This window comes from Leucopleurus acutus, assembly GCF_964270905.1.
Source record: "Leucopleurus acutus genome assembly, chromosome: 9".
In the NCBI taxonomy this organism is placed as follows: Eukaryota; Metazoa; Chordata; class Mammalia; order Artiodactyla; family Delphinidae; genus Leucopleurus; species Leucopleurus acutus.
The window spans coordinates 40,299,646-40,310,130 of NC_139144.1; the positions used below are offsets into that span (position 1 = coordinate 40,299,646).

At 36.6% G+C, this 10,485-nt stretch overlaps 1 protein-coding gene across 1 annotated transcript in view; it reads left to right on the forward strand.

Moving 5' to 3' along the window:
• Window positions 1-8,406, forward strand: part of CRPPA (CDP-L-ribitol pyrophosphorylase A) — a gene marked incomplete at its 5' end in the record, with an annotated part of 300,046 nt that extends 291,640 nt beyond the window's left edge. The window contains one exon of the mRNA XM_082846264.1: window positions 7,359-8,406. Coding sequence (XP_082702390.1) covers window positions 7,359-7,463 — 105 coding nt within the window. The 3' untranslated portion in view covers window positions 7,464-8,406. The remainder of the gene's footprint in view (window positions 1-7,358) is intronic.
• Window positions 8,407-10,485: the final 2,079 nt, after the last annotated feature.

A 10,485-nucleotide genomic window follows, 5' to 3' on the forward strand; every position in this document is an offset into this window, starting at 1 on the left:
GGCACACAGGCTTCAGTAGTTGTGGCTCACAGGCTCAGTAGTTGTGGCGCACCGGCTTCATTGCTCCGTGGCCTGTGGGATCTTCCCGGACCAGGGATGGAACCCGTGTCCCCTGCATTGGCAGGCAAATTCTTAACCACTGCGTCACCAGGGAAGCCCCGATCTAAGCATAGCATATTTCATCCTAATCTTGAAATTACAAAGTGATAGAGAAATAGCTAAATATGATAAGTTTAAAACCCATGGTGAATTCTAATCCTAAATAATTCAGTTCAAGGATATAAAAAATTTTAAATAGCAACTTTATATTGATTTTTTTTTTAATATTCTTCCTGATATTTAAAAAAATCCAACTGTAAGAAACCCTTCAGGGCTTCCCTGGTGGCGCAGTGGTTGAGAGTCCACCTGCCGATGCAGGGGACACAGGTTCGTGCCCCGGTCCTGGAAGATCCCACATGCCACAGAGCGTCTGGGCCCGTGAGCCATGGCCGCTGAGCCTGCGCGTCCGCAGCCTGTGCTCCGCAACGGGAGAGGCCACAACATTGAGAGGCCCGCGTACGGCCCCCCAAAAAAAAAGAAACCCTTCAAAATCTCAATGAGCAACTGTTAACATGCTAAATAAAATTAAGTACACATTTTTTGTTGTTACTTTTAGCTTAACTTCCATGATATCTTTCTTAACCTCTAAATCAGCAAAAAGCTATAACTTTGTGAATTATTAATATGATTCTTTTGGAAATCTTTTATTGAAAATTGCAATATTCAAACAAAAATGTTTTCTTTGTACAGATTTTGAAGTTTTTGGTGGGGATAGATATTCTCTGGAAATCTAGACAATTATGAAGTACTGATTTTATGAGATAACAAATCAAATTTAGTCCCTGAATTTAAAGTCTTGAAACTAAGTTTTAAAATAACTTACTTTTCTTATTAGAATAAAGTGTGTTTATTATGAAAATTTTGAAAATATACCAAAACATAAAGGTGAAATAAAAATAGCCATAAATCTGTCACCCAAAAATAACTCTTGTTAACATTTTGATATTTTCCTTCCCAGTAATTTAAGAAACCTGATTACTACATCCTTTTTTTTTTTTTACCTTTAGGACCAGTTTCTAGTTTATAATACAGCTGTAACCAAGAAAAAGAGTGAATGTTGTATTTTAAAGCTAGAAGTTATATTTTTTTTATGAGAAGATAGAGTGCAATTTTTATTGTTTTTCAAAAATTTGACATTGTTCTCAAGTGAACAGAACAATAAGGTAACAAGTAATTACTGTCTGAAGCCTAGCCATGGATGTTGCTGGAGTTACAGATAGTAAGTAAACTGCTGATAAATTTAATTTGGGTGCTTTTTTCTTAAGTTTTTATTGTGAAAATTTGGGTACCCACTCTTCTTACAATAGCTTTATCATATTGATATGTCCCTCTAAGGATCAGCCATTTCTTGTCCCAAAATATTTCTTGTTCATCCTGGACTCTACAGTATTTTCTTCCTCTTTCTCTCATCATTTGGTTCTGTCTCCCTGAGGATAATTCCTGTCTCATGTGATCTTACCATGCTCTGAATTCCCTTGTTCTCTCACGTGCAGCTGTAGCAATATTACCTACAGTGTAGTCCTGTACATATATTTGTACATTACATCACATTGGTTTTCTAGGGATGGGGTTAACATTTTTCAAATTTTTTGTTTGTTTCATGGAGTAAGTATTCCCAGATGACATAGCTGCTGACATAACCCATATGTAGTTTTCTAAATGTTCCAAGCAGGTTTCTTGGTGATGGTGGTAGGGTGTGTCAGTAGATAAGGAATAGGGAAATGGAATAGTAATGTGATTACAAAGTATGAGATGATTATGGTAGTACTTCACCATTTTTCTCTCTTGCTTCAGTTTGGATATTTTTTTACTTCATTTCAGGGTCACTGATATTGTCTCTGGCTCTTCCCATCTCATATTAAATCAATTAATTCTTAACTTCAAGTACTATATTGTAAAATTGTAAAAATTTTTTTTTTTTTTTTTTTTTTTTTGTGGTACGCGGGCCTCTCACTGTCGTGGCCTCTCCCGTTGCGGAGCACAGGCTCCGGACGCGCAGGCTCAGCGGCCATGGCTCACGGGCCCAGCCAGTCCGCGGTATGTGGGATCTTCCCGGACCGGGGTGCGAACCCATGTCCCCTGCATCGGCAGGCGGACTCTCAACCACTGCGCTACCAGGGAAGCCTAAAAATTGTTTTTTTATTTGAGATTCCAATTCTATGTTAAAATTTTCCAGTTTTCATCAACGTTTCCTTCTCTTCCTCTATTTTTTAAATATATTAATCTTAGTTACTTTGAAATCCTTGCAGGGTAATTCCAATATATGGATCATTTCTGGGTCTGTTTAAATTGATTTTTTTTTGCTCTTGTTTATGGGTAGTCTATTTATTTATTTATTTATTTATTTATTTATTTATTTTTGCTGCTTTGTGTTCTTGTCAAGTAATATTTTATTGTATGCCATCTGTTACTTACAAAGCATTATAAAAGCTCTAGTTTATTTTAGCTTCCTCCAAAGAATATTAAAATTTGTTCTGGCAAGCATGTGTGTTACTGGGAAATCAACTTGCTCTTCTGGAGATTGTAAAGCTTTGTTAGGGCAGTTCTAGTTCAGTTTTGTCTTTATTCCTAGGTTATAGGCATGGTCTTCACCAAGGTCTCCTTGTTCTAGCCTACCTCACATCTAATCTTCTAAGTGCAGTGCAGCTTCTGAAATCTCTGCTCATTGCTCCAGCTTCCCAGAAATTATTCTCTGCTAGGCCCCATGGAGTCTACCTGTGCAAGTGCCGATTAGGAATTGGCCACATAAGGGGAATTTTCAGCAGAATTTTAGGACTTCTTTGCAACTCTCCCATCGCAGGGATGTTTTTCGCGCAATCTGAGCCACTTTGTCAACTTTAAATTGTAATCTCTGTCTTTTATATCCAGAGAGACCATCATTCACTTGGACTCTATTTCTCTTCTTTATAGTTTCGAAAAATTCTCTCAACAAGACTTCTGAGATGAATGGTCTCTGCTTTCAAGGACTGTAGATATGCATTGGTTACTGTCTTAGATCCGCAAACAACATTTTTACATAGAGTTTACCAGATTTAATGGTTATGTATGGTGAGTAGGTGTTATCAGCTACTCTGTTGTGGCTGAAACAGTACCCTCCGTAAAAATAATAATTCTAACAGCTGTTATTATAGAATATTTGTTAGGTATCTGTGATTTACATGTCTTACCTGGTTTAGTCCCTACAGAAAAATCTGTAAAGTAGATAATATTGTTACCCCAGTTTTAGATGAAAAACGCAGAACTATAAAACTTTGATAATTTGCTCAAAGATATCTGACAGTTGTGAAGGCCAGTATTTGAATACCAGCAATCTGACTCTAGAGCCTGATTAAACACATCTTTTCTTGAAAAATAGTAAACTTTGTGTTTTAGATTCACAGAAGAATTGAGAGGATAGTACAGAGTTCCCTTGTGCCCTTTGTGCAGTTTCTCCTATTATTAACAACTAAGCCATAGTTTATGCAGATTGCCTTGGTTTTACCAAAATTTTTTTTTTTATCCCAGGATACCACATTACCTTTAGTTGTCATGTCTCCTTAGGAGACAACTGTCATGTCTCCACAGTTGGCTGTGACAGCTTCTCAGACTAACCTTGTTTTTTATGAACTTGATAATTTTGAGGAGTGCTGGTCAGATATATTGTAGTATGTCCCTCTATTGGAGTTTGTCTGATGTTTTTTTCTCATGATTAGACTGGCGTTATGGGTTTTGAGGAGGGAGACCACAGAGGTAAATACCATTTCATGATAGCATATCAAGAGTGCATACCATCAACATGATTTTTCAGTGTTCATGTTGACCTTGCTCACGTAGTTTTAACAGTAAACATTTTTATTATATAATATTTGGAGCACACAAAGGAATGTATGCATATACATGTGCATAAATATGGATGATTGATAATAAAACGACCACCTGGAGTGCCCCTCCACTCCCTATCTCCGTCAAGGATTGAAAACACTGTTTTGCAAATCCACTTTCAGCAGGAAATGCTTTTTAAAGATTTATTTCCTTGCATTTTTTACTTAACGTTATCAATACTTTTATAGAGGTATGGAATTTTGAAATGAGTTTGAAATCCATAAATTATTTGTCTATCTAATTTTTGTACATACTAGAATTTTCTTAGTATATGTATGTCTCACCATCTTGTTTAAATTGGCTCTTAAAATTCCATATTTTTCAAAGATGGAATGATTGAGGTCAGGCAGAGAGGGAAAACAAATATTTAGTGGAATAACATAGGTTCTTCTCACTGAATTCGAGTCTTTCCAAATGATGCCTATAAAAAATTGCCAAAGTAATCTTTAAAAGAACAATCTTACTTAAATTTGTTAGTAGCTAAAGATATGTAAGTTGTGGAGTAATCAAAATGAGCATGGAAGATTTATTCCAAGATAGAGAAAAGTGATTTTTCTAGCCCTAGGATCTTAAACAGGTTTTCCCCCTTCATTTCTTTGTTACCATGCTGCTTTCATTATAAGTGTAAACTGGTTTCAAAGAGGCTATACAGATAGCCTTTTTCTGTTTATTTTTGAATGGGAAACCTTAATTATCATCATCTGTTGTATATCTCATTTTAATGAGACTTGGGAGTAGATGTGTATCATACCCTGCAACATTGTAATTAATTAATTATTGAGTGACAAATACATACCTATAGTTGGTTTGTGTTTCATTCAGTTTTAGAATACTATTTCTGTATTTATAAATGGTGTGTCATGAATGATATCTGCTCCTATATAAGTGAATCACATTTTAAGCTCAAACATATTTGGCTTTTAAATGATTTGTTAATGTGATTTGATATTCTGGAAAACGGTACAGCATTTGAAATCCATTATTGAAATGTCATTAAAACTCACTCACGAGAGGCAAAGTAGCCACCATACAGCCCCTGTGCATCTTCCCCAGTTCCACCTCTTAGAACACAATCAGGGAAACTGACGGGAAAGAATAGTTTAAGCAGAGGTGATCTCTTACTACCATCATCATAGATGAGAAACCCAAGCCTGGGCTAGTGGAGGCGTGGTGTTAGTGGGAAGGCTTTGATAAGATAATATTCTTCTTTGTACTGTTGCCAGACTTCTGGCTAAATATGTAAATAGGAGTAAACAAAGTAACCAAATAGTGGTCATTGTTAACAAATGAGTCAGACTGAAAGGGTGAACATATGTCTATCATTGTCAACCCTCCTTTGCTTTGAATTTGTTATAATGTATGGAGGGCAACCATGTGTTAGGCATTGAACTAAGTTTTTTATATTCAAAGGTAAAATATTCTCTACATCAAGAAACTGATCTTCTGGTGGAATAGATGGCCAGCTAAAAAGACTATAAGAATTCAGTGTGCTAGAGGAATTCATAGCTATGGAAGTGTATAGATTCACCTCACTCAAATTGGGTTGAAGAACAGCAGTCAACGGAGATTTCAGGAGTCACTGATACCTGAGTTGAACCTCAGAGTAACTAGGGTAAGCTAGGCCAGGAGAGGGAGTGAGACAGCTTTTCTGGCAAAGGGATTAGCTGGTGCAAAGGGAACCTTGAAAAATGGCTTGATTGGGCAATCTTCTTTTTTTTTTTTTTGGGCAGTACGCGGGCCTCTCACTGCTGTGGCCTCTCCCGTCGCTGAGCACAGGCTCCGGACGTGCAGGCTCAGCAGCCATGGCTCACGGGCCCAGCCTCTCCGCAGCACGTAGGATCTTACCAGACCGGGGCACCAACCCGTGTCCCCTGCATCGGCAGGCGGACTCGCAACCACTGCGCCACCAGGGAAGCCCAGATTGGGCAATCTTAAACAGTTCTACATGGCTTGGAGAACTGAGTGATTTTAAGGGAATGGTAAGAAGAGGCTGGAAGGATAAAAGACCTTCCAGGTAAAGGGTTAATACTTGATCCTGAAGTTTAAAGATAGCCTTCAAAAGATTCTATGCGGGATAATGATGTGATCAGATTTTTATTATTTAAAATCAGTATTTTCATTGCTGTGTGGGAAATAGGATAGAAGAGGACAGACTTCAGAGAGACTATGAGATTGTTTCGGTAATTCAGGGCCAGAGGTATTATGCTGGCAGTGGCAGTTTGAGTGGAGTATATGGATTCAAGAAACGTTAAGGAGGTAGAAACAATGGGTCCCAGTGATGTACTGAATGTTGGGATAAGGCATTACGGACGATGCCGAAGTGTAGAAATTGGTTACCAGATCCCTCTTTTTGAGCCTAGCAGAATTCATAACCCAAGGATTTAACATATTAACTCTGTTTCCTATTTCATTTTCCCTTCATCTTATCATCCCCTCATACCTTCAAGAAGCCTAAATAATTAGAAAAAACAGAATTTCATAGGGAAATATGATTTCAAAGGGAAAATCACATTTTAGCAACTTGTGAAATAACTCTTTTCACAAATCTGCCTGATCTTTACTTCAAAAACAAGCAGGTTTTTTGTTTTGTTTTCTTCCTCCACACCAGTACTCACAGTTTATAACAAAGTCTGTTGTTGAAGAACCCTCAGGAAAAAAAAAAAAAAAAAGGTGAAGAGAAGGCTTGTATCATCAAAGAAATATTCACACTTAAGTGAAGAGCCAAAGTTGGTGTTCAATATTGGATTAAGGGAAAATAATCTTTTGTTTCATATTATTAGCTTTTGAAATTGTGTCATTGCTTCTTTTGGTACTTCCAGCAGATACTTTTTCTATACTGAAAGTGCTTATAAAAGCGTTTCTCCTTTATTTGGGACAATGGCTGTGGTCTGAGTTCTATGCAGTGCTGAGCCCAAAGAATAGCAAGCCTTGCAAAGTGTCTCCTTGAACACATAGAAACAGAGTCTGTGATTGTGGTTGCCAGGGGCTGAGGAGTGGAGGAAATGGGGAGATGTTGGTCAAAGGATACAAACTTCCATTTATAAGATGGGTAAGTTCTGAGAACTTAATGTACAGATGGTGACTATAGTTAACAGTACTGTATTGTATACTTCAAAGTTCCTGAGAGAGTAGATCTTAAATGTTCTCACCCCCCTTCCAAAAAATAGTAACTATATGAGATGATGGGTGTGATAACTAACCCTACTTTAGTAATAATTTTGCTGTATATATGTATATCACATCATCACATTGTACACCTTAAACTTATACAATGTATTTATGTTTATAAAGTTTTTCAAAAATAAATTTTTTTAAAAAAGAAAAGTAGGTCCTTATTAAATTTAATGTGTTGATACCTTTTCTTTCTAAAATAATTATTGTTTTATCTTTTCTTTCAGGATGAACAGAAGCTACAGGAAAGTTTAAGGCAAGGTGCCACCATTATTGCTGCCTTAATCAAAGAAAGAAATTCCGGACTCATTGGTCAACTACTGGTAGCATAAAGAACATGAAGAAAATTACCTACTGTGTTCTTAGAAACATTTACCTAAGTATCTCTTTTGTGCTTCTCTCTGAATTGTATATGGTAGAAAGTTTAAGTTGTATTTTATGTCTTTTATAATTTGGAGGATGTGATGCTTAGGTGAACTTGAAAACTTTTTATGCATGTCAAATATAAATTGCTTAAACCGGAAAAGAGCAGATAAGTGGAAAATAATAGCCTTCACATAAAGAATGTGTGCCTTTTCACAAAGGCATGAAAGGTAAAATAGAAATAATGATGAGTCAGCTAATTCTCCAAGGAATGAGAATTTAGGAAATGTCGACTATTATCTCTCTGTTAATTAGTAAATCACACTATAATGAAACTAATAAATAAGATTAATGAGTATTGTTAATTCTAACATTATCCTCTCTCCATGGGTTATTTTGAATTGCATTCCAATTTTTCACACCTTAAAAAAAAAGAGGAGATAGCAGTGAACTCTGGTTTGAGTATCTGTACCATTAGCCTCACATTACCCTAGATCTCTAAAGGAGATGTAATCTCCTGCTTTTCTAATGTTTTAAAATTGTATGTTTTCCTTGGTTTATGAAATATAGTTTTGGCTTACATTATTTTTAAAGGCTTCTGATTTTTCTGAATAACTTTAAAAGAAGACTGGAAAGCTTCATGAAAGTGACGTTATTTTGGTCAATCTTAAGTTAGTCTTCTTCTAAAAGGAAGAGAGTCCATTGTACATAAAATAATTTTCTTTTGATACGGATAACTGCTGCCTTTTTAAATCGAGTTCTTATTCTTTCAAATTTCCACTGGTATATACATCTTAAATATTGATGATTTTTCCCTTACCTTATATTTTACAGTTTTGTCAATCCAGTCATTAGAGATGCCTTTTATTCTATATATACACTTCATAAAAACACATAGATCAGATTATGCCAGGGCTTAGGCTATAAAAATTATAGCCTAAGCTATAAAAATTGCATGAAATGTTTTCATTTCATGGGAACTATAAAAATTGCATGAAATGTTTTCAGTTAAAGATAGACTATGAGGGCTTGCCTGGTGGCGCAGCGGTTGAGAGTCCGCCTGCCGATGCAGGGGACATGGGTTCGTGCCCCGGTCCGGGAAGATCCCACATGCCGCGGAGCGGCTGGGCCCGTCAGCCATGGCTGCTGAGCCTGCGCGTCCGGAGCCTGTGCTCCACAACGGGAGAGGCCACAACGGTGCGAGGCCCGCGTACGGCAAAAAAAAAAAAAAAAAAAAAAAAAAGATAGACTACAAAATATCTACCTTGTGCAGTCTCTTCTTAACATGTTGGGTGATTTTGCCTTCATTTCTCAAGTATCCATAATAGTAGGAGAGTTTATATTTTACATTTAAATAATAGTGAGTAGAATATAGAGGAAATGAAGTAATTATTGCAATTCATTCTCCTAAATGAAATGTGTTGTTTGAATGAATGTAGGCTTAGATCTCAATTCCTGGGCTCGCCACTTTTTCTCTCTTTCTCTAGGGATGTTAAGAAATATAAAATAAATCATTTAATTAAAAATCTTGAGGGTGGAAATATATGGGCAGTGTGTGGATTTTGGTTAGAATGTCTGTTGTCGTTAAGGCAGGTTGGCTACGTTGTAAAAGGTCATAGGTGTGTGTTTTGACATCTTCAGGTGGAAATGTTTTAAGAATTTGAAATGTGCTCATAAAGGCAAAAGGGGAAAAGTTACGAAGATTTTAAGGAGAAAATCAGTGCCTTTAGGTACGTGATGGGAAACTAGGCAGTCTCTGGCACAAGCATCACTGTATCTATTGAGTGCTGACTGAGTTACCTTAGATTTCAACAGAAGGGAATATTATGCCAGACAAGAATTTATCTTGGGACAGTTAGTATGCCTTTACCCTAGGCAATTGTAAACATTTAGTGTTAAGAGATTTAGTTAATAAAATATTAAGATGACGATGTCTGAAATCATCATCATCATCATCATGGCATTTAATTTTTTTCTTTATAGTTTACAAAGTGATTCACAGCATTGAAAATAATTTAAAGAAATCTCCTCACATCCTTTACAATTTAGATGGAAATTGAGGCTCAGGGATCCTCACTACCTTCTCCAAAGACACATGTTAAACTCAGGACCACTGAGAATAAGTTTTAAGCTCATTTCCTCTATAACAATGATTGCAGGCAAAGGATATCCAGCAGAGAGGCCTTCGGAAATGAGCCAGAGGCTCCGAATGAGCGTTGGAGGAATGGACGAGGAGGGACAGATCAGTCCAGTGACCTGAGGAAAGTCCTGAAGCTTTTGGCTTTCCAGCATCTTTCCAACATACAGAAATTGTAGCTAAGGTTAAAGGGAATGAAGAGAATTATTGGCCAGGAAGGAAAGATAAATTAATTGATTTTTTTATTTGTTAAGAGATCCAGAGGCAACTTTACAGTTATATATTCATCTCCACTTTGGGAAACTTAATTACTTTCATGAAAACTGTCCATTTTCACTTTACTTTTCAAAATCCCTTTAAAAATTATACTAAGTATGCCTGAGGGTTGCTGAAATTGCTTTCTACCTGTGCAAATTTTGTGGAAAGGCTGTTTTCTTTTTAAATGTATGCTACTTAATTACATGCAATTTAAAGTTAACCTTTTTAGGAAGTTAACGCAGTGCGATCGGTAGTTTGATTAATGACGTATTGGTAAGAGGTAGTATTTTTTTTTTCATGAGAGTGCTCAATTTGAGAGATGACTTCTTGCAAATAGACTCATCTACAGATGAAAGTCAGACCCCTATATTCTACCAAGACCTCAGACCCCTATATTCTACCGAGAGCCATTCTTATTGTGGTCACTTTAAGCATTTTGCATTGGTTTACCAGGAAAACGCTCTTTTCCTATGCTAGTTTACTGTACATTTGACCCTTGAACAGCACAGGTTTGAATTGCACTGGTCCAATACGTGTTTTTTTTTTCAGCAGTAGCTAGGAAGGAACCATGGATACAGAAGACTTACTATAAATTA